The sequence below is a fragment of the Bos indicus x Bos taurus genome, chromosome 5 (assembly GCF_003369695.1).
Source record: "Bos indicus x Bos taurus breed Angus x Brahman F1 hybrid chromosome 5, Bos_hybrid_MaternalHap_v2.0, whole genome shotgun sequence".
NCBI classification, from domain to species: domain Eukaryota; kingdom Metazoa; phylum Chordata; class Mammalia; order Artiodactyla; family Bovidae; genus Bos; species Bos indicus x Bos taurus.
In genome coordinates, this window is record NC_040080.1 from 16,377,723 (window position 1) to 16,400,903 (window position 23,181).

A 23,181-nucleotide genomic window follows, 5' to 3' on the forward strand; every position below is an offset into this window, starting at 1 on the left:
TACGGGACACTGGATTCCAACTTGAGCTAACATGGATGGGTGTGACTGAGTGTATGTGTGTATGTGTATTGGAAGAGGGAGATAAATCCTGACATTGAGCATTAAGTTGCCCCAGGAAGAGAGAGTGAGTTGTATAGTGGACACCAGATCAGAATGAGATTGAAAAATGGCTTATGAACAGTTTTTTAAGTCCATCTTTTCAGTTTGTTTTATATCCATGTCCACTTAACAAATATTTATTGAGTACCTACTGTGTGAGGCTTCCCAGGTGGCGATAGTGGTAAAGAACTCGCCTCCCAGTGCAGGCAACATAAGAGACGTGGGTTCAATCCCTGGGTTGGGAAGATTCCTTGGAGGAGAGCATAGCAACCCACTTCAGTATTCTTGCCTGGAGAATCCCAAGGACAGAGGAACCTGGTGGGATACAGTCCATGGGGTCACAAAAAGTCAGACACAACTGAACAACTAACACTTTCATTTTTTACTTTCCAGTGGTTAGAATTCAGAGCTTTCACTACTGTGATCCCAGGTTCAATCCCTGGCTGGAGAACTAAGATTCCCTACAAGCCATGAGGCATAGCCAAAAATAAATAAAATAAAAATAAACAAAATTTTTAAGTGACTCTGGGTTTTTTTTTGATCTGGGCAATCTGAATGAGAAATAAATGACCATTCTGTATCAGGACAGGCTTGAGAACATATGGAAATTACGTCTGGCTGAAATTGTGATCCTGACCAAGTGGCTACACAGGGTAACTGAGTGGACAGTCTTCTCTTTACTATTATTTTTTTAATCTATGTATTTTATTTTACAGCCAGGGCATGTGGCATCTTAGTTCCCCGATGAGGGATCAAACCTACACCCCCTTGCTTTGGAATCGCAGAGTCTTAACCACTGGACCACTAGGGAAGCCCCACAGTCTTCTCTTTAGAATTGAGCCACCTGAAGCGGAGGAGGGTGACAGGAATCCAGGAATCCTGAGGCTAGTTCGACTATCAGATATGAGATGTTGGATCACCTCGGGTAGATATGCTAATATTAATGGTTGGCATGAGCACTGGAGTTTTAAGTCTTAAGAACTTCCTGTTGTCCCTTGATCATTTCAAGGAGCCATCCCTAAGGAGGCCATGTATCTCATGATTAACATGGGCTTTAAGGATTGAAGTTGGTGCTACCTGTGTGGTGAAAGTGAAAGTCACTCAGTTGTGTCCAACTCTTTGCGACCCAATGGATAGTCCATGGGATTCTCCAGGCCAGAATACTGGAGTTGGTAGCCTTTCCCTTCTCCAGGGGATCTTCCCTACCCACAGATCAAAACCCAGGGTCTCCCACATTGCAGGCAGATTCTTTACCGGCTGAGCCACATGGGAAGCCTGGGTGGTAGTTCCTGTCAATAAACATTTATGGGGCTCCTACTATGTGCCAGGCACAGTGCAAGGTGCTGGGGATGAAAGACAAATAAGACATGGTCTCTGCTCAGCAGGGTTCACAGCCGCAGTGAGGTGACCAACATGGAGTCAATGATAATCCAGGGATGAAAGCCGTCATAGAAAGATAAAGATGTATATTCAAAGGGGAAAGGTGGTTGAGAAAAGGGAGAGGGTGGCTTGGGAACTGGGGCAGGGCAGCCAGGAGAGTATTCTAATTTTTTGGGGGGAGCCACCCCATCTTCATATGGGACCTTAGCTCCAAGACCACGGATCAAAACCACACCCACTGCATTGGAAGCATGGGGCCTTAACCACTGGTCTGCCAGGAAGTCCCCAGGAGACCATTTTAGGTTGAAGGTAAGATCAAAGCAAAGGCACTGGGACTCCTCTGGCCATCCAGTGGTTAAGACTTCATGGTTCAATGCACGGGGCGTGGGTTCCACCTCTGGTTGGGGAACTAAGACCCCACATGCTGTGCAGTGTGGCCAAAAAAATAAAATAAATTTTAAAAAGAAAAAAGCAAAGGCACAGAGGTAGGCTCCATTGGGGAGGAGCTATGAAGAGTTAAAAAAAAATGCCAAAGCAAAACTTTTGAGGGAAACTTGGTGAGAGCCAAGGCTACAGAGGTTAAAAGAGACCAGATCTTGAAGAGCCATATTTACTTCTGGACTTTATCATTGGCCTGGGGAAGCTATCAGGAGGTTTTGTGGAGGGAGATGACAACAGTCTATTTGTATTTTGGGTAGAAAGGCAGTTTATACATTTCAGCAAACATTTCTGAGCCACAATACACCATATACCGAGTTAGGTGTGAAGATCCAAAAATTCTTAAATCATGACTGAAAACCCAAATTAATTAAGCTTAAAGTCAAGTGAGTGATGTTGACCTCTGGAGCAGGGGCAAGACTGGGCTTGGAGAGAAGAGAAGAAGCTCAAGGAATCTTTAGAAAGTGAAATGTGAGGAATCTAGGGAGGGAAAGAAGAAGCCATGTCTCAGATGACCATTTGGCATGAATGAATGGGTGGAGAACAGGACCTTTAACTGAAATAGAAAAACGAAGGAACTGCAGTTGGAAGGTGTGGGGTTGAGGCACTGTGGAGGATCCAGGGAGAGAAGACAGAAGAGAATTGGAGTCATGATTCGTGCTCAGGAGTGAAGCAGGCACTGGAGGTGTGAATTTGAGAGTCATCAGGGTTTTTGTTGTTGTTGTTTTCAATGGTTTTTTAATTTACTTATTTTAATTTTTGGCTGTACCCTTCGGTATGTGGGATCTTGGTTCCCCGAACAGGAATGACCAGGGATCAAACCTGCACCCTCTAGATTGGAAGGGGGAGTCTTAACCACTGGACTGCCAGAGAAGTCCCTGAGAGTCATCAGGGTTGGAGGTCTGTGCTGGCAGTGGGACTTAAGCCACTGGAGATGCATGATGGAGTCACTTAGGGAGACTGAAGGCAGGACCCCCGAGACCCAAGCTCTGGGGTTTCCCAGGTGCACACTAGTGGTAAAGAACCTGCCTGCCAATGCAGAGACCTGAAACATGGTTTCAGTACCAGGGTTGGGAAGATCCCCTGGAAGAGGGCATGGCAGCCTCCTCCAGTGTTCTTGCCTGAAGAATCCCATAGACAGAGGAGCCTGGTGGGCTAAAGTCCATAGCGTCGCACAGAGTCGTACACAAATGAAGAGACTCAGCATGTGTGCATGACCAGATCATCTCCTAATTTCTCAGTTACTTAGGCTCTTTGAGGAAAAGTATGTTCATTCACCTGAGATCTGAGCCACCTGGAAGGGATCAGTTGACCCGGCAATCGCCTCCTCCCGGTTGTGAAGTCCTCTCTCGGCCTTTTACCTGCTGGGCAAAATAAGCCTCTAGCTGTCACTCCTGGTCCGAGTCCCCTAGCCTTTTCTATTTTTTTTCATGATAATTTAGTTTACTTCTGAATATTTTAAATATAATGGAAACAAATATAACAGTTTTGTTTCAAAACTCGAGGTATCAACCATTAAAAGATGGGGATTTGGTAAAAAAAAAAAAGTGGTTTATTGAATACTTACAATGTTTACACATTTAATATTAATTCCACTTAGTTTTAGAGGATGGAAGTGCACAAAACAAGGAGCTGTTGGAAACATCTTCAAAGTGGGAACCACAGCAGATGGAACCGTGGTGCCAGACATCCACCCCCCGTGGTGGTGGTGGCTCAGTCGTATCTGACTCCTGCAACCCCATGGGCTGTAGCCCCCCAGGCTCCTCTGTCCGTGGCATTTCCTAGGCAAAAATATTGAAGTGGGTTGTCATTTCCTTCTCCATCCCCTAGCCTTTTCAATTTCACTTTCCTCTCCTCTGGGTCAGCCACATAGTCTATTTCGTCTGTGAAAATGTGGAAATTCTGAGCAAACATGCATCTGTGGTAAAGTACATGACAAGAGTGGCCCACGTGACCCTCCAACACGGCAGCCAGAGTTGCTCTTGACTTTTCTACCTACCGAACACTGGGATGGAGATGGAAAAAGAGGCAGAAAAAGAAAAGGAGGTTTAGGACCAAGGTCTGAAGTGGTGCTGCACCATATGGTAGCCACTAGGCACAGGTAGTATTTAAATTTAATTAAAATTGGGAATTCCCTGGCAGTCCAGTGGTTAAAACTCAGCAATGTCACTGCTGTGGCCTGGGTTCAACCCCTAGTCAGGGAACTAAAATCCCACAAGTCAATTAGCACAGCTGGAAAAAAGAAAAAAAAAGAGTCAGACTTATTTTAAATACATAATACATTTAATGAAAATTAAAGTAAAAAAAAAATGCAGTTCTTCAGTTGCACTAGCCACATTTCAAGTCTTCAGTAACCACACATGGCTCATGGCCACTGTATTGGAAACTATAGATATAGAACAGTCCCACCACTGTAGAAAATTTTACTGGACAGAGTCAGAAAGCATTTATAAATACTACCTTCTTCTGGACTTTTTTGAAGGCCTGTGAAGGCTTTTGGAAAAGAAGAAGGGAAAATTGGATGAAGGCAGTCAAAAGGTATAAGCTTCCAGTTATAAGGTAAATATGAGGATGTAACATACGTGATAAATATAATTAGCAGTGTTGTATGCTATACATGTAAGAGTTCTTACACAATGAAAAAAAACTTTTCTAATTCATTAATTTTGTATCTGCATTTGATGATGGATATTCACTATTCACTAAACTTGGCCCTTCCCAGGTGGTAAAGAACCTGCTTGCCAAAGCAGGAGACATATGAGACACGAGTTCAATCCCTGGGTCAGGAAGATCCTCTGGAGGACAGCATGGCAACCACTCTAGTATTCCTGCCTGCAGAATCCCATGGACAGAGGAATCTGGCGGGCCACAGTCCATAGGGTTGCAAAAGAGTCGGACACAACTGAATGAACTTAGCACACATGTACGCATGTTCACTAAAATTATTGTGGGTATCATTTCACGATATATATAAAGTCAAATCATTATGCTGTACACTGTAAACAAACAGTGCCAGATGTCAATTATATCTCAGTAAAACTGAAAGAAAAAAAAAAAGAAAGAAAAGCACACATAAAGGGGAGAAACTGAAAGGAGGGGAGCGAGGAATTGGGCAACAGCAAACTCTTAAGTATAAAAGTGAAGGAGGTCATGAAGGATGCACAGAGAATAAGAAAAGCCAATCGAAGAATCTAGAGGAGAGCTATGATGATAAAACCCATGATTTTTTTAAAGTTTTTTAAAAACTTTATTCATTTTTGGTTGTGCTGGGTCTCTGTTGCTGCACAAGGGCTTTCTCCAGTTGCAGTGAGCAGGGGCTAATCTCTAGTTGCAGTGCTCAGGCTTCTCTTGTTGCAGAGCATGGGCTCTTAGGTGCATGGGCTCAGTATTTGTGGCACATGGGCTTAGTGGCCCCGAGGCACGTGGAATCTTCCCGACCAGGGATCGAACCCGTACCCTGCATTGGCAGGTAGATTCTTAACCACTGGACCACCAGGGAAGTCCAAAACCAATGATTTTTGCTAGAAAGAAAACTCATGAGGAAGTAGGAAAGCCATAGAAATTTTTATTGTGATGCCGATATCGTAAAAGACAGACTGACCACCAGGACACCAGTAGTTGCTGAGAAGACCCCAAGTCAGAGAGAGACCAGCCCATACCCTGATGCATGCCCTGTGCTTCCACAGCTGCTCAAGGAAGGAAAGCTGAGAGCGCTCTGAGGCAGAATCGAAGATGCGGTGTCAGGGTTGTACAACTCAAGGATGTACTGAACTTTTGCTCCTTTGTGCCTAGCCTTGTGCCAGACACCCTTCTCAGGAGAAGGAGACATCAGTAAGGGTTGGGGAGTGAGGAAGGCAGTCTGGAGTTGGGAACAAGAGGTCTAGAATCCAGAGAGATCAGGGAGGTACCCCAGAAAAGGAGCACCCCTGGACATGGGACGGGGTGCTATCCGGCGCAAGACAGTGCTGGACACCTGTCCTTTTTCAGGTTTGTACTTTGAATGACCTCTCCCATCTCTTCCTGGAGGGCACGGAGGGACCAGATCTTTTCCATTCAGCTTTGTGTCTCCATCGCATAGCACAGGGGCTCATCACAAAGAGGAAGCAAGCAAGAGCAAAAGTGAAAGTCACTCAGTCGTGTCTGACTCTTTGCGACCCCATGGACTATACAGTCCAAGGAATTCTCCAGACCAGAATACTGGAGTAGGTAGCCATTTCCTTCGCCAGGGGATCTTCCCAACCCAGGGATTGAACCCAGGTCTCCCACATTGACAACTTGAGGGGGCATGTTCCTGACAAACGTGGCTTCATGTTGTCATGAAGATGCTTTCTTGGGACTTCCCTAGCGGTCCAGCAGTTAAGAATCTGCCTTCCAATGCAGATTCGATCCCTAGTGGGGGAACTAAGATCTGACACGCTGCAACTACTGAGCCCGGAGAAGCTCAACAGGAAGAATAAAGAAAGATGATTTCTTTAGGAACACTTCTGTGGGTAACATCATCAAAGCAAACTTGACCAAAGTTAGGCTGGTTGAAATCTCTTTAGCAGTCTGTCTCCTCTTGACTCTGACTCCCCACTGTCCTGAGTTTTGAAATAAAAAAGTTTTTTTTTTTTTTTTTTAGCAAAGGAAAAATGAGGAATAGCAAATGAGGTCATTGGGAGTGGAGTGAGATGAAGAGCATAGTGAGGAGTGGAGGGGTCCAGCTTTCAGGTTTCTGTCCTCCCACCCTTGAATAATAGCTAACTAGGCCTTCCTTAGCACTTTAACTAACAAATAGGCAAGCTAGAAAAAAAAAAAAAAAAAAAAAAACACACCAGGAAGCTAGAGAGGGAGAATTAACTTAAGAATGAGATGGAAATAGTTGGAGTTGAACATCTTCCACACAGTGGTTGAGGGAACTGCTAGGATGTCGGAAGGCAGAGTTTCCAGGGGGCTCAGGCCTCCCCTTTTCTCACCTGGCCTCCCTTTTCCCACCTCCAGAAAATGTGTAAGAAGCAGAATTTCCCCCCATTCAACTAGTGGAAAATTCTCTGTTGAGCTCTAGAGTAAAAACTCTAGAACAGGCAAGGCCTCAGAGATGGTGCTCTCGAAAGGCGAAAGGCGCAAACAGACAAGGTGGCATCATTTAACTCTCGTGGCCCCAGAGATCAACCCCAAGGAATAGGAGGTGCGCTTTCAGCACCCCACTCATTCCAAATTCATCCTAAGTGTCCTGTCTAGCTTTTCTTTCGTGAAGCCAAGGCTTCGGGAGACTGATCTGCTGTCCAACCAGGCAGCGAGGGCTAAGGGGTGCTTCTCTCAAGCAGGAAAGGACTTAGATCCAGGCCTTCTGCTTTCTAGATCTTTTTCCTTTGGTCCCTGCGGACCCTAGTGTCCAAACTCTTAAATTCTCAAGGCTCTCCCTTGGGCCTTGGGGCAGGATTCCCATTCTCTGTCTCTCCATCTCCCTGGAATTTTCCACTGCAGCTGCCTCCGCTCCCAGACACCCCTCCCTGGGCAAAATTCCCGGCTCCCTCCGCCTCCCCTTCCCTAATCACACCTCGATCCCACCCCTCGGCCCTTAGGCCCAGCCCACAGTCCAACCCACAGCCCACACAAACCCCGGTGGTCCCAGTTAGAGAAATGGGAGGCCAGACCCTTATAGAAGGGTGAGAGGGAGGGACCCAGGCTCCCTCCGGGGAAGGGAGAAAGGGCAGTGGAGGGGTTGGCCCCCTGTGGGGCTAGAATGGGGGGAGTGGCCCTCCTCAAATCCCCATATAAGGCAGGGCAAGCAGTGAGGCTCCTGGATTGGCTGATTCAAATGAGCATTCCACCTGGCAACAGGGTTTCTATTGGCTCTCAGGAAAAATAGGAGGAAGGTGGACGGAGGTTGTTGGTGGCGGTGATTGGAGGGGGGGAGGGGAGTGGAGGTGACCGGAGTGGGGGGCGGTTACCAGGGCAACAGGGTAAGAGCCCAGCAGGGTGTCCGAGACAGCAGGCGGGGCTGCGAGGTGGAGAAGAGGGGAAGAGGAAAGGAGGGTGGGAGGGAGAGGAAAGAGACTGACGGGGAGGGAGCCAGACAGGGAGACTGGGGCGGGCGGGCGGTGGGGGGGGGGGGGGGCGGGTTGGAAAGGAGGGGGAAGAGGGAGGTAAATGAAGCCAGAGAGAACAGAGATGGAGAGGGTCAGTGATCGCTAAAGACATCAGCGAGTGTGTCAGAGAAACAGAGAACGAGAGATGGAAAGATCTGAGCAAGATGGACAGAGTTCGGCAAGGAAAAACCTGGGTGGGGCTCCAAGATTTTTGAGGAGTCAGAGACTGAGAAACTGATAGAAGAGTCAGAAAGAGAAATTGGGAGGTGTGGACACCAAAGGACCAAAAGAGGGAGTATTAATGGACTCAAAGACTAAATGGTGCTGATGAGTCGGTTATGTCTTTTTTTATTAAGAAAATGAAAATGATGACTGAGGGACAAATACAGGAGTGCACATACACCAAAGATATCTTGGTTCCAACCCTAGCCTTCCATTCCATCCATCTTCCCCACGACCTTTGCTACACATCCCAGCTGCTGTCCCCTCCTGAAACTCCAAGCTTCTCAAAATGACCCAAAGAGACTGAGACTGAGGGCAAGGAGCTGAGGGTGCATGGAACAGTTGTGGGCTGGAAACCCCTGTAGAGGAGGCAGTTATTAATATAATCCAGAAAGGCTGGGGAAGATGGCAGCAGAAGAAGGAGACACCAAGAGAGGGAAAATGAGGGAAATAAGGACGTGAAGAGGAGTTGAGGAAGATGAGCTAAAGATGCAAGGCCGGTGACAGACTCAGATAAGACAAGAACAGTGTTGTCTGGAGAGAGAGGGAAGGCAAACAGAGATGGGAGGTAGAAGAGGGCAACTGAGGAGTGGAGAAGAGGCGACAGAAGATGAGAGATGTGAGGCAGAAATGGATGAGAAGGGATGAGGAGAGATGGAAGGACCAGGCAGAGAAAAGTGAAGTGGGATGGCCAAATAAGAAAGGTCGAAGATGAAAAAAGGGAGAGGAGATTGGAAGGCCTCTGACTTCCCTCAGATTCCAGACAAGAGCAGGAATGGAGGAACCCAGCCGGGGTCACAAATGTCAGCCTCGGGCAGGACGGAGAGTGGGCTGCCTTTTCTGCTCTTCCACCCCCTCTCAAGGCCACCCAGAGAACGAAGATGCCGGAGGAGAGGGGAAATCCAGCGAGAAGTGGAAGTAGCTCCCGCCCTCTTCCTCCTCTTTCAGCTTTTGGTTTCTCAAATACCTGCCCGGCCTTTCCATCTGCTTCCCCCCCACCCCACCCCATCCCTTAGCAAAATCTCAGGGGCTTTTTTTGGCGGGGGGGCGGGGGGGGGGAGGCGGTCGGCAGGATCCAGGCCATCCCTCCAGTCCGCCCCCAAAACCCAGACTCGACGTTCGCAAGCAGTGGGTAGGGATTCGGGGAGGTCCCTCCCCGCAGGAACCCCACCCCTTCCCACCTCCGCGCCCCACTCCATTCTCCGCGACCACAGTCTCTCCATTTCCCCCTCCTAGTCTAGTGCTCCCTCCCGCCTCGCGCGCGCTCCCTCCCCTCGCTTTCATCCTCCTATCCCCACCTCTCCAACCTCCGCTTTCATCCCCCTCCCCTCTCTTCTCCTCCCAGCTCCCGCCTGCCCCACCCCTGGGAAGCCCCTCCCGTCGGGCAGCGCCGCTTTATAAGCGGGTTCTCTGCCCGGGGGCGGCCGCGGCTGGTCGGCGGCAGCTCTGCGGGTGCGGGGGCGGCGAGCCGAGGACCGAGCGACCGCGGCCTGAGCGCGCCGGCCACCGCCCGCACCCCCCTTCCGCCCGCCCTCCGGTCGGCCGCAGCCCTGCGGGTCTCCGCTCCAGACCCACCCCCGCCCCACCCCGCGCGCCTCTGCCGCCTCTTCCTGAGCCCCAGCTTGCCGAGCGGCCGCCGCTGCCGCTGTCGCCGCCGCCGCCGCCACCGCGCCAGGTTCCGGCCGCGGCCAGCCTCTGCCGTCCAGGGCCCTTCCGTCCAGGCCCCGGGACCCCGACTCCCCGCCAGCCCCGGCCCCGGCCCCGGCACCATGTCGGAGAAGAGCGTGGAGGCAGCGGCCGAGTTAAGCGCCAAGGTACGGGCGGGGTCGGCTGCGGCCCGGCACCCACGCGCCCCCGGGCTCCGCGCAGTCGTGCGCCCCTGGCCGCCCCCGACGGCCTCACATTGCTGCCCGGACGCGGGGTCCTCGTGGACCCCACTCCGCCCTCCCCCCGCGCCCCAGCCTGGCGCTGCCTGCCCCGTTCCGCGCGGCTCGCGCCAGCGCCCTCTAGCTTCCCGATCGCCGCGCGCCCGGCTCCCGGCCCGGCCGCTCCGGCCCCGCGCGGTCCCCACCCCTCTCCGGCCCCGGCTCGCGCGCTTCCACTCCGGCCAGTGCCCGTCGGAGCTTTGCGCGTCTCTTCTACCCTATCCCCTCCCCCGCGTCCCTCTCCGGTTCCCAGTCTCCCGTCACCCCTTCCAGTCTGACCTCACCTTCCTCTGCTAAGCGGTTTGAGAGCCTCTGGTGTAAACAGGGCTCTCCCGGGAGGCTGCTCCTCGAGGCCCCTCCCCTCGAGGCCCGACCGTCTCTCGATCCTCTGCTGAGACAGCTACTGCCTCTGTTTTCTCTTTTCATCTGTATTCATTCCTTCCTCCACTGGCCTTCAGGTTTCCTAGTCCCCATAACCGTCCTCCAGCATCTCCCCCAACACTTAAAGAATCTTGAATTCCTAAATATCACAAGAGGGCCGGCACTAGCCTTCGAAAAAGCTGGGGCTGCTTAGCACTGCATGGCATGGCATCGCGCCGCCCCTGCTCTCATCAGCTCCCTTCCCCGGCCCCATCCCTTCGCCCTTGCCTCTCTTCCAGCCTTCCTCTAATTTCCCTAGGGAACCCGCTGAGTGTCGCTTGGGGAAATTAATTCGGCCAGGGTTTGGGGGCTGGGAGCCCGACCTTGGGCGGGGGTGGCTGCTGAGGAGGTCACAGAGGTCTCCCGGAGGCCGGGGAAGTGAAAGGGGGAACCAGTGGGATTGGAGGCAGTGGGAGAGAGGAGCTCCGTGTGAGAGCTGACAAGGTGTGCCAAGTGGCCCTCCGGTGGCATGTGACTTCACTGAGTAGGTGTCTTTGTGTGTCTGAAATCCAGCGAGTGTGTGGGACTGCCCGTGTCAGTTACATGTGTGCATGCAGAGACGTAGCTGTTCCGGGGCCCTGTTGCTGCTTTGTGAGTGCCGAGTAGCTCCACTGTGCCCTTGTGCTGCCTCGAGAGTGTGTGCCAGAATGCCCAAACACCAGGCCATGTGTCTCCAGATCGCGTGGGTGCCCCTCTGTGCCGTGAGTGTGAATCAGTGTCAGCCTGTGTCAGTGTGTGTGCTTGTGCTGAGTAAATGAGGCCAGAGAGTTGCTTAGCACAAGACCTAGGTCACATACCCCCCTGGAAAAGGATCATAAAAGGACAGTGACCAGAAGGACGGGTCGGGACCAGACAGGTTAGGAGAGGGCCCGGCCCCTTGGACTTTGGCCTCTGGTAGACTCCCTCCCTCCCTGGCACTCACTCACTCTCCCCCACTGCATCAGCCCCATGAGAAACTTGGGCCAGGGCCACGCAGATCTGGTGCTGGGACCCCCAGAGAGAAGCCAAGACTCCCCAGGCCAAGGCTGTAAGGGGAAGCCCACCAGGTAGGAGAAATGCCATAGTGACCATCTGGCAGAGAAATGAGGACAGCAAAGTGGCATGGAGAAACGCAGTTGGAGTGAGAGGAGCTAGTGTTTTGCGTGCCCCGGAAAGGGAGAAGGGAATTGAGCGACCCGCCTGGCCAACCACCCCCACACCAAACCTCTGTCCTACCCCCAACCCTGCTCCAGAAAGGACACACCCTCCCAGGGTGATCCACTCACCCAGAAAACTTCCATCCCCATGGAATCGGATATAGAGTTGCACACCAATACCAGATCCCATCTGATCATCCAGAGCACCACAGTGCCTGCCAAGGGGTGGGGTGGAGAGAGCACAGGAATGTCAATGGGAAGAACCGCTGTGGTGTCCCCAGAGAGTGGGGACTCTTGTGAGCACCTCTCTCAGCCACATCACATCAAGACAAGACATCAAAGGTGTGCCTGCTGGGGTCTTGAGGAGGAGAGAGGGACCAGTGTGTGGAGGGAGGGGACTCCAGGCAGGTACCTTATTCTCACCCGCTTTCCCATCCCACCCACACAGACCTTATGTCTCTTCCTGTACCATGTCCTGTCCCATAGACTTCCCCTTCCACGTTTCCCTTACTCTACTCCCCCTACATCCCCCAGAAATGGTCACTCCTGCCCTTCTACACACCAGTGCACACACCACACCAGGGTACACCTTGTGCCCATGCGCACACTCCAGGTGGTCGGGAGGAGGAAGCCCCCTTGGCCAGGAGTGGGCAGAGGTGAGAGGGGACACTGGGAGTTATTCCCCCGGGGGCTCTCCCTATTCCTGTAGTGTTGGGCCAGTAGGAGCCTGAAGATGAGGGGGGCACACAGACTGAGAGAAACAAAGGCTTTCGAAGCTGAGGGGGAAGCAGGAAGGGATGCCCAGGAGAGAGTCCTCCGGAAAAGGCCCCAGAGGTAGACAAAAGGCAGAGCTGGGCCTGCAGTGGGAGGGGGCAGGCGAAGGAGGGACCTCAAGAGGGGGTGGGGCGTCAGGGCTGCGAGCAGATGGAGGGAGATTTGCTTTGCTGAGCTGAACTCTTCAGCCGGTGAGGCTGGGCAGAGCTTGGTGGGGGTGGAAGGCGATTACCTTGACTGCCTTTCCCCTGGCTTCATCACTCTTCCTCCTCCCTTGGGGAAGCAGTCTGGTCTCAGCCCCTTTGCGGCAGCAGCGACCTTGGGACCTCTGCTGTGTCTCTGAGCCGCCCTGGCCACCTTTTCCATTTTCCACCCCTCTAAGCTTACTGGGGCTTCCCTGGTGGTGGGCTCGACGGTAAATAATCTTCAATGTGGGAGACCTGGGTTCAATCCCTGGGTTGGGAAGCTCCCTGGGAGAAGGGAATGGCAACCCAACTCCAGTATTCTTGCCTGGAGAATCCCATGGACAGAGGAGCCTGGCGGGCAACAGTCCATGGGGTCGCAAAGAGTCCGACTGGACTGAGCAACTTGACACGCAAGCTCACTGCAGAGGGAGAAGTGCAGCTGGAGGGAATTAAGGGCAGCAGATCCTGTGTGGTCAGAGGAAGGTGACCTCTTTCTCTCTCTTGTAGGACCTGAAGGAGAAGAAAGAGAAGGTGGAGGAGAAGGCAGGCCGGAAAGAGCGAAAGAAAGAAGTGGTGGAGGTGCGCAGGGGTCACCTGCCCACTGGGCCCCCAGCCACGTTCCCCCGAGGCCAGCCTTTCCGTGACCCCGCCCACCAAGTCGCCCTGCCCCGGGCCCCGCCCAGGCCCCTTGCCATTGGCGGGGACGATGGGTGGAGGCACTGGGCTAGCCTGACGCCTCCCTCTCCCGGTCCCCGCAGGAGGAGGAGAACGGCGCAGAGGAGGAAGAAGAAGAAACTGCCGAAGACGGCGAGGAGGAGGATGAAGGGGACGAGGAAGGTGGGGAGGGGCGGGGAACCGTCAGGGTGGGTTTGAAGAACTAAAAGCAGGGCTGAGGGCCGCCACAGGGGGTCTCTGCTGGAGCTTCCAGCCCTTCCCCCAATGACCCATTTCTGGCTCCTCAGATGAGGAAGAAGAAGAAGATGAGGACGAAGGGCCCGCGCTGAAGAGAGCTGCTGAAGAGGAGGTTTGGGCTGGGTTGCGGGTGTGAGGGGCTGTCAGGGATACAGCAGGGCCGGGAGCCCTTGGATTTGGACCGAGATGCCGGTGGTGCAGGGATGCAGGGCGGGGTGGGCTGGAGCAGGACAGGGGGCGGTCCCTCTCCTGGTTGACAGCTACCCTAGCTCTTTCCCTCTCCACAGGATGAAGCGGATCCCAAGCGGCAGAAGACGGAAAATGGGGCGTCGGCATGAGCCCCCTGCCAGTGGGCTGGGGGTGGTGGGAGGCCCCTCGGGGCCCGGAGGTGGGGGTGGGGAGCGCCGCGTGCAACCACTTTTCACCTGGCTCCCTGCTCTGAGCCCCGCGCCAGAGTTTCTGCCCTCTCTCCCCCCCAGCCTTCTCATGCCGCACCTACATCCTCACTGCCATCTTCCACCTCCTTACCTGCTCCATCTGAGCTCCCCAGCTGGTCCCCAGTCACCCCCTTCCCTCTCCTTCCTCTCTCCCTGCCCTTCCCACAGCCAGCCCCTCCCTCCTTCAATAGCCTCTCCTTCCTAACCTCTGCATCCCAGCCTCATGTCATCCTGCCCTGCCCGTCCCTACCCTGCCTGATCCCTGGGTCTCCTTCCTCAGATCCCTTTCTCTCAGACAGCGCCAGGACGGGGTGGGGCCAGGGTTGGGGCCGAGCCCCACAGTTGCCCCCCTCCCCTCCCCTTTTTTTGTATAATTTAATAAAGAAACGGTCGCGCTTCTGTTTTTAACCTGTCTCCTGCTTTCCCGGGACAGAGCGAGGAGGGTGGCCTAGGGCACATTCTGTCTGGACCCTTCCCCTCTGAAAAAGCAGCGGTACCTTCCTACCACCCCACCCTCCACCGTCTTGAGAAGATAACTGCTGCACTCCGGGGTGGACAGGGGGCGCTGTGGCTCTGAGAGCCGACTGGCGTCCTGGTTTTGAGTTCCTGGTGATGCTCCTCCCAGCCATACACACCCCCTGTGCTGCGAGCCCACACCAGGCTAGACACTGCTGAGCCCAGTGGAAAGCTACCAAGCCCTATCGTGCTGAGCCAGGCACAGAAGTAGCCTCAGAAACAGGAAGTCCTGCCCCTGAAGTGGGAGAGGGCAGGCAGCCTAAATCTGGGCCTCCTTGGACACAGTGAGAGTTGGCTGGCACCGAGGAAGTCAGCTACCTCCTGGTCAAGCTGGGAAAACTCCAGGGCCTCTTGTGGTCCCAGGCCTGCTTGAGTTTTGGCTCCTTTGCCTGGGCGGGGTAGGAAGCATGAGTTCCCCTCTGGCCTTCTCAGGCTTCCTTTCCTAGTTCTGCCTCAGTTTTTCCTGAGTTTGAGCTGCAGGATTTCTGCATTTTTTCCATATCACCCTCTTAGTTAGGAAGCTCTGGATTGGGAGAGCCTGCTGATTACACAGAGGTCTAATCACAGGAGTGTGTGATTAATTGATGCCATTCACCCCAAAAGATGAGAAGACTGGGAACTTCATTGGCAGTCCAGTGGTTAAAACTACAGGCTTCCACTGCTGGGGGTGAGAGTTTGATCCCTAGTCAGGGAACTAAGATCCCGCATGCTGCATGGCCAAAAAAATAACAAAAAAATAAAGATGAGAAGATACGTATAAGTCACCTGGCATCAGGACTACACACACACACAACTTTTGTCTTCAGACTCCCTGACCTTGGCAAACTGTTTAATCTATGATCCTGCCTCAGTTAACGCATCTGTACAATGGGGGATAAGATTAGATTTCATGAGTTAATGCCCTGCATTGCAGTGCCCAGCACATAATGAAAGCATAATACAGTATAGCTATTCTATCCCCTGTGCTTAGGGTGCCCTTCAGACCTAACACCTTTTAGAGTTCAATACAGCTTCTAGGGGTCATTTGACGGGTAGGGAGGCAGGTGGACAGGGTAATGAAGTTCTGGGACATTAAGGGATGAGCACCAAGGGAAGGGCTTGCCAAGACAGTATGAACCTGGGGCCTGGGGAGGCAATTCAGAAATGAGCAAGTGGGTACTTCGAGGCAGAAGTTCCCCCGGGAAAGAGAACAGTCAGGGTGGGGGAGGGGGAGGGGGCGGTGGGGACACCCAGGACTGAGGAAATAAACAAGGGGAGCGCCACCACAAGGGTGGAGGGTAACGCTGCTGGGAATCAGCCCCCTCAGACTTTCCACTGCGAAGCGAAACCGTGAGCCCCGTGGTGTTGGGGGGGGGGGGCAATGGGGAGGGGAAGTGGGGAAGGTGGAGGGAAGGCAGAAGGGACAGGGGCCAGGGCCCTGGAAGCAGTAGAACAGCCTCCAGCTCAAGACAGCCACCGTGCCTCCACTCTGCCTGCACCCTGCCCTTTCCTGGGGACCCCCACCCCTCCCCTGACCCCCACCTCAGGCTACCTGATCTGTCTGGCTTTCCTCTAGACTCCAGCTTCTGGTCACTGGTTCCTCCCTCTCTCTCCAAGCCTCCATCCCTCTTTTTTCTAGATTCTCTTCCTCTGACTCCCTCATTGCAGAACCTCTCTTTCAAACTTTAGTCCTTCCCCACTTTCCGAACTCTTCCCTTTGGAGGGTTGTGTGGTCCAGGCCTCGAGGGAGATGCTGTGGGAGGCTTGGTTCCAGGTCTGGCTGTTTCTGCAACTCCTATGGGCGGCTGCAGGTAAGATGGGGACTACTCTCTGGGAGGGTTGACCTCCAGATCCATAGCAGAAGTTCAGCAGGGAGCTCTCGGTGACCACACAGATGCCAAGGTCCTTAGATTGGGTGGATTCTCCTATGCCTTCCTCGGGGCCATTTCAGCCCCCCAAATCTCTCTTCGTCTCCCCCTTGGCAGTGAAGGGGCAGAAACCCAAGGTCTCCCTTCTGCCCAGTTTCTCCCTCGGAAAAACTCGGAGGCTCCTTCTCTGCTTTGAAGTCTCTCGGCTCATGGCCCCTCCCCTTGGCCTCTCTTTTCCTCCCCAGTGGAGGCTCCAGAGCCCGGGGCAGAGGTCCCAGTGGTGTGGGCCCAGGAGGGGGCTCCTGCCCAGCTCCCCTGCAGCCCCACAATCCCCCTCCAGGATCTCAGCCTTCCGCGGACAAGACAAGTCACTTGGCAGCATGTACCAGAGAGGTATGCACCCCAAACTGCGATGACAGGGATCCCCAGATTCAGCGGTAATGGCATCTAGATTTAGGCTCTAAAGCCCAACCCAGCCCTCTGTAAATACAGAGGCGCCCCCCCTATTCCTGCCCCTCCCCCCATCCTCTGCAGACTGCTACCCTCACACCTGCATCCCCAGGCACGGCTGCCTCTCCGGTAGTGGATGGTGCTGGCCCAATTGGAACGAGGGGACAGGACGGTTAGCAGTTCAGAAATCTTCCCTGTGGGTGGACTCCCTCATCCTCAAGGTGTGGTTGGACTGCCTCTTCCCCGGGGCTTCTTCCCCTCGGATTTCTCAGTCCCATCTTTCTCTCCCGTCCAGTGGCTCCGCGGCGCCCACCCCCCGGGGTCCCGGGCCCCGCCGCTACACAGTGCTGAGGCTGGCCCCCGGAGGCCTGCGCATTGGCAAGCTGCCCCTGCAGCCCCGCGTGCAGCTGGAAGAAATGGGCCTCCAGCGTGGGGACTTCTCGCTGTGGCTGCGCCCGGCCCGACGCGCCGACGCCGGCGAGTACCACGCCGCCGTGCGCTTCGGGAACCGCGCCCTTGCCTGCCGCCTCCGTCTGCGCGTGGGCCAGGCGGCGGGTAGGTGGGGGCGGGACGCGGGGAGCGAGGCTGGGAGGAGGGCGCCCGGTATCCCGCGGCCCAGGAGGCAGGAAGGGCAGGGCATAGGCTGCTTGTGCTTCTAAGGATGCGCCCCTGGCCCTGCCGGAGAGCTTCCAGCCCAGGGGCGGAAGGGGGTGGTGAGCCTGTCTGCAGGATGGGAGGTGCCCCCAGAAAAGCACGTCGGGGTGGGGGGGGAGGGTGGAGGGCGGGCTCGGTGGAGAGATCGTATCACCCCTTGAGCTTTCCTTCCCCCACCCACAGCTGGAGTGCCAGGGTGGAGGAGGGGAGGCACCCCTTGGAGGGGAGACTGAGGGGCTGGAGTGACTCAATTTAGATACCTGTAACTCAGAGAGTGGGCTTAAGGAGATCCTCAAGGAAGATCTGGAGAAAGGGAGGGTAGGCCAAGCCAAGTGAACTGGAGGCAGGGGGCGGGGGAAGTAGGCACCGGACTCTTGGGCTTGTATTTGAAGCACCTCCAGGGGCCAGGCTCTGGGCTGGGTAGGTGGTCTGGAGGAGGGTTGGGAGGGAGAAGACAAGGAGGTCTACAACCAGGCGCCTGTTTCCAGGAGCTTCCAGCTTAGCTGACCTGATGTGTTGGGCAAGCAGGCTGATCAACCTTCTCTGTCTGTCCAGTGACCGCCAGCCCCCCAGGGCCTCTGTGGACCTCCAGTTGGGTGGTCTTGAACTGCTCCTTCAGCCGCCCTGACCTCCCAGCCTCCGTGCACTGGTTCCGAGGCCCAGGCAGAGTCCCTGTTCAGGAGTCCCCACATCATCACTTAGTTGGAAACTTCCTCTTCCTGCCCCAAGTCAGCTCCTTGGACTCTGGGACCTGGGGCTGCAGTCTCACCTACAGAGATGGCTTCAATGTCTCCATCACGTACAACCTAGCTGTTCTGGGTAACTCCTCCAGTCTGCCTTCACACTTGACCACAACCCCTTCCTGCCCCCCGACACCTTCTGCTGACTTCTGAGCCCCCAGATCAAGTCTCTGGCAGTGGATGAAACCTGTGATTACTCTGGGCCTCGCTCTCCCACCCCTTTCTTTTTCCCTTTATGGTCTTTCTTTAGCTTCTCCCCTTCGAGTTTTTCCCTGGGCCATCCAGCCTCCCGTGCCAGTCTTTGGTCTTCCGCTTGCCGGCCTGCCTTGGGCATTCTTGGCATCCTTTGTTCATCCACCTTGTTCTGCTCCTTAGCACCCTTTAAACCGGACCACTTCCTTCATGTTTCTGCCCGCCTCCCCCGCAGACCTAGTGCTCCAGCCCCTCTGTACTCCTCAGCTGTAACTCGGGGTTCCCTTTTCTCCGCAGGCCTGGAGCCCCGAGCCCCTCTGACAGTGTACGCTGGAGCCGGTTCCAAGGTGGAGCTGCCCTGCCGCCTGCCTCCCGGTGTGGGGATCCAGTCTTCTCTCACTGCCATGTGGACCCCGCCCGGGGAAGGCCCTGATCTCCTGGTGGCTGGAGACCGGAACAACTTTACCCTTCGACTGGAGGCTGTGGGTCAGGCTCAGGCCGGGACCTACACCTGCCGCGTCCACCTGCAAGGGCGGCAGCTCAGTGCCACTGTCACTTTGGCAGTCATCACAGGTTAGCAGGTGGGACAAGACAGGAAGAGCAGGTTGGTTGGGCAAAGACTGGGCAAGTCCACCTCATGATGCCAGCCCCCTGGGCACAATTGTGCGGGCTGCCCCCTTGGCCTCTTCTTTTCTCGCCCCCATATAATGAACAGAAACTGAAAATCTCCCCTGAGTCACTGGATGAATGTTCCACTCTTCTGTAAGGGACTCCCCAGCTCTGAATTGGGGGGAGGGTCAGAGACGTTAGAAGGAGAGGTCACAGAAGTTTGAATGGTTCCAAAGAGGTGGAATATTTATTTTCAGAATCCTTGCCCACTTTGGAGCCAGGGATTGAGTTAAAGTTGCAGGAGGCAGTCTGGACTGGGGGGAGTTGATAAATCAGTCCTGTAGTCAGCAAATAGGGCTTCCCTGATAGCTCAGTTGGTAAAGAATCCACCTGCAATGCAGGAGACCCAGTTCGATTCCTGGGTCTGGAAGATCCACTGGAGAAGGGATAGGCTACCAATTCCAGTATTCTTGGGCTTCCCTGTGGCTCAGCTGGTAAAGAATCTGCCTGTAAGGCAAGAAACGTGGGTTTGATCCCTGGGTTGGAAAGATCCCCTGGAGAAGGGAAAAGCTACCCACTTCAGTATTCTGGCCTGGAGAATTCCATGGACTGTATGGTCCATGGGGTTGCAAAGAGTCAGACACAGCTAAACGACTTTCACAGTCAGCAAATATTTACTGAACAAGGGCTTTTCAAGACAGTGTAAAAGAAACATAGGAGAAAACACCAGACTCAGAAAGTATGTGTTGATTGACTGGTAACTATCACAGCTTGTCCGTGTCTGCAGTGCTCATCTGTGGCCACTAAATGGTAGTGCCACATAGGTGGTGCTAGTAGTAAAGAAGCCACCTGCCACCACAGGAGACATAAGAGACGCTGGTTCGATCCCAGGGTCGGGAAGATCCCTTGGAGGAGGACATAGAAACCCAGTATTCTTGCCTGGAGAATCCCATGGACAAAGGAGCTTGGCAGACTATCGTCCATAGGGTTGCAAAGAGTCAGACATGACTGAAGCAACTTAGCATGTATGTGTGCACATAGTAGGTGCTTAATAATGTATATTGGTTGAATGAATAAATGAATCTACTAATAAATAACCCATATCTCAAAGACCAGGGCTGAATTTCCACTTGTTTCCCACGTATCTCTACCTAGATATGGTACCCACACTCAGCCTCACTCTGATCCCCATCTTTTCCTCATACCCAGTCCTCTTGCTAAGTCACTTCTGCATCAGTAACTCCAATCATGTTCTACTCATCCTGAAACCTGGCCTCCTTCCTCCTAATCAGTTGCCACAGTCTACCAGTTCTTTCTGTCCAAAGTCATCTTCTTTTTTATTATCATGAATTTTAAAAATATCTACTCACGTCATTGTGGGGTGTGGGGTCTTCGTTGTGGCATACCAGCTTCTCTCTAGTTGTAGCATCAGAGCTCAGTAGTTGTGGTGCAAAGGCTTAGTTGCCATGTGGGATCTTAGTTCCCTGACCAGGGATCGAAACTGTGTCCCCTGCATTAGAAGGACGATTCTTAACCACCGGACCACCAGGGAGAAATACTGTTGTCTGTGTTTTACAGAGAAGGAACTTTCTCAAAGTCACATAGCTGGGAAGAGCCAGGTTGGGGCTAAACTCAGGTATCTATGCCATCAAGTCTTCAGGGGCCTGTACACCACAGTCAGCTCAAGGTCCTTCATCGGTTGTCTCCTCCTACCCCCATCCCTCACCACATGGCTTCCAGTGCTCTGTCTCTAGACCCAGGGATCGAACCCAGGTCTCCTGCATTGCAGGTGGATTGTTTCCCATTTGAGCCACCAGGGAAGTCCCATCTCTAGATCAGTTGGTCTGCTTTCTAGACATTCAGAAATGGGAACAGGGTTCATTTAGGGGACACAGATGTAAGCCATAGCATGGAGGCAGAAAAAGTGCAAAGTCTTCTGGGGACCAACTCACGTGACTGATATTGGGGGTTCTGAGTCTTTGAATAAAAGTCACAAAAAAGAATCTGAAAAGATACCTGTTTATGTGATCCCTCCGGGCCAGTTTGAGTTTGAACATTCCCCCCAAGGCTGTAGGGAGCCTGGAAAGTTTGGGGGTAGCAGAGTGACCTGATCAGAGCTTTGTCTTGAGATTAATTTGGCCTTGACCCTGATCTCCTCTCCTCAAGTTCACCCAGTCAGAGCCCAGGTGAATAAAGACTTGGGCAGAACCTATGCTTTCAAGGAAGGGGATCAGGTCCCCCAAAGATCTCTTCCCTCTATTTTTTCAGTCACTCCCAAGCCCTATGGATCATCTGGCAGCCTGAGAAAACCCTTCTGTGAGGTGACTCCGGCATCTGGACAAGAGCGCTTTGTGTGGAGCCCCCTGGACAAGCGGTCTCAGAGGCGTTCCCCAGGCCCCTGGCTGCTGACACCGGACGCCAGACCCCTCTCTCAGCCCTGGCAGTGCCATCTGTACCAGGGGGAGAGGCTTCTTGGGACCGCGGTGTACCTCACCGAGCTGTCTCATCCAGGTCCGAGACCCACAGCGCCACAACCCCAGCTCCAGACCAGCCCCCTCCATCCCACTTCCAGACCGAATCCCACCCCCACTCTTCCCTTTCCAACCAGGGAGCTGACTACGAGCTCTTGTCAAGGCCCAACCCACTTCCACCACGAATTAGCTGAGTGACCCTGGACAAGTCCCTTAAACTCTCCGGGTTTCATTGTCTGTAAAATATGGCAGTGTGGCTAGATGTCCTTCCAGCTGAGACCCTGTGTGTGGTGTGTGTGTGTGTGTCTCTGTTCCAATCCTGTCCTCTCTCCATAGGTGCCCAGCGCTCTGGGAGAGCCCTGGGGGCGGGGAGAACAGCTCACCTCCCTCTCCTCATCCTTGGTCTCCTGTTCCTGCTTCTGTTGGTGACTGGAGCCTCTAGCTTTCACCTTTGGAGAAGACAGGTGAGCCGGGAACCTCCCTCCCCAGTCCTCAGCATGCTGTCTGGCACCCCTTTCTGAGGAAGATGAGCAAAGTGGACCCTGAACTTGCTTCAGAGTCCCTCTTCATGAGCCTCTGCACACCAGGGATGCCTTGTGCCCAAAGGACCCAAGGAAGGTTCACGGGGCGGGGTGGGGTAGGGGGTGCTGAATGGCCTGGGACCAGATGGGCAGGGAGGGAGCTGGGAAGAATAGCTTCTTCCCTTTCCCCTCTTCCTCCTCCTACCCTCCATGTCTTCTTTCTGCAGTGGCGACCCAGAAGATTCTCTGCCTTAGAGCATGGGACTCACCCCTCTCAGGCTTCGAGCAAGACAGGGGAGCTGGAGCCAGAGCTGGAGCCAGAACCAGATCCGGAGGTAGAACCGGAACCGGAACCTGAGCCGGAGTCTCAGCCACAGCTGCAGCCAGAGCAACCCTGACCTGCAGCAGGCAGCCATCCTCATCTCCTCAGCTCAATCCAAATAAACTCCCCGTCAGCAGCAAGCCTGATTCTGGTCCCTTCTTGCATAGGGGATGTTCTGTCTCTGCCCAACCTCTGGGGCTCCCTTCTCACACTGGCCTTCTGACCTACTTTCCCCAGCCAGGCTCACCTCTTCCCCTTTTCCGTTCCTGGTTTCTTGGAGAGTCTCTCATCCTGGTCTCTCTCTCTCTGTCTTGCTCTTTCTCTCTCCTGGGTAGTCCTTTTCCTGAACGTCTGAGAAGCCCTCACTCCTCTAGTCCGTTCCTCCATCCTTCAGCTCACATTGTGCTGGCTGCCCTGGTTTCCTTTATTTTTGCTGTTTTGGCCCCGCTATGCGCGCCTGACCCTCAGCACTGTCCTTGGCCCTTTGGCTGCAACACACACACACACACACACACACACACACTCTTGGAGCAGCCCTGCCAGTCGAGTCCTCTCCGAGACGGGTGGTGGGGGGTGTCTCTCAACCTTTCTGAGTGGCAGCCTCCACCCCACCCCCATGTTCCACAGCCATGGGTGACCTGTCTATTCCCAGGCACGAGAACACACTGCCACCCAGCGGTCACTGTGTGTCACACACCACCGGAGGTCACAGAGCCGGGGCAGATTGGCAGTGCAGGGACCTGGGACCAGGGGGCTCAGCAGCTGGTGGGCTGGCTCTGTCTCTGTGGCTGCACTGTCCACGGTCTGCACATGAGCATGACCTGGCATCGGTCTCCTGCCTTGTGCACCCTCAGGACACG

The 23,181-nt window shown here is 54.1% G+C and overlaps 2 protein-coding genes across 2 annotated transcripts; both read left to right on the forward strand.

The window, feature by feature from the left end:
* The first annotated feature begins 9,547 nt into the window (after positions 1 to 9,547).
* Positions 9,548 to 14,407, forward strand: PTMS (parathymosin). Its single transcript, XM_027541166.1, has 5 exons — positions 9,548 to 10,024; positions 13,158 to 13,229; positions 13,409 to 13,487; positions 13,613 to 13,674; positions 13,850 to 14,407. The coding sequence occupies exons 1-5, from the start codon at positions 9,980 to 9,982 to the stop codon at positions 13,898 to 13,900; spliced, it is 309 nt and encodes a 102-aa protein (XP_027396967.1). The 5' UTR covers positions 9,548 to 9,979; the 3' UTR covers positions 13,901 to 14,407.
* A 1,482-nt stretch (positions 14,408 to 15,889) lies between these two features.
* LAG3 (lymphocyte activating 3) lies at positions 15,890 to 22,461 on the forward strand. Its single transcript, XM_027541167.1, has 8 exons — positions 15,890 to 16,305; positions 16,608 to 16,755; positions 17,108 to 17,367; positions 18,022 to 18,285; positions 18,696 to 18,971; positions 21,276 to 21,518; positions 21,815 to 21,942; positions 22,227 to 22,461. The coding sequence occupies exons 1-8, from the start codon at positions 16,245 to 16,247 to the stop codon at positions 22,395 to 22,397; spliced, it is 1,551 nt and encodes a 516-aa protein (XP_027396968.1). The 5' UTR covers positions 15,890 to 16,244; the 3' UTR covers positions 22,398 to 22,461.
* Positions 22,462 to 23,181: the final 720 nt, after the last annotated feature.

Excerpts from the sequence above, each read along its gene's own strand:
- PTMS (XM_027541166.1), top strand. The coding sequence starts at position 9,980 with ATGTCGGAGAAGAGCGTGGAGGCAGCGGCCGAGTTAAGCGCCAAG. Across the intron at positions 10,025-13,157 it reads CGGCCGAGTTAAGCGCCAAG|GACCTGAAGGAGAAGAAAGA; the intron begins GTACGGGCGGGG and ends TCTCTCTTGTAG. Across the intron at positions 13,675-13,849 it reads AGAGAGCTGCTGAAGAGGAG|GATGAAGCGGATCCCAAGCG; the intron begins GTTTGGGCTGGG and ends CCCTCTCCACAG.
- LAG3 (XM_027541167.1), top strand. The coding sequence starts at position 16,245 with ATGCTGTGGGAGGCTTGGTTCCAGGTCTGGCTGTTTCTGCAACTCCTA. Across the intron at positions 16,306-16,607 it reads ACTCCTATGGGCGGCTGCAG|TGGAGGCTCCAGAGCCCGGG; the intron begins GTAAGATGGGGA and ends TTTCCTCCCCAG. Across the intron at positions 17,368-18,021 it reads GCGCGTGGGCCAGGCGGCGG|TGACCGCCAGCCCCCCAGGG; the intron begins GTAGGTGGGGGC and ends CTGTCTGTCCAG.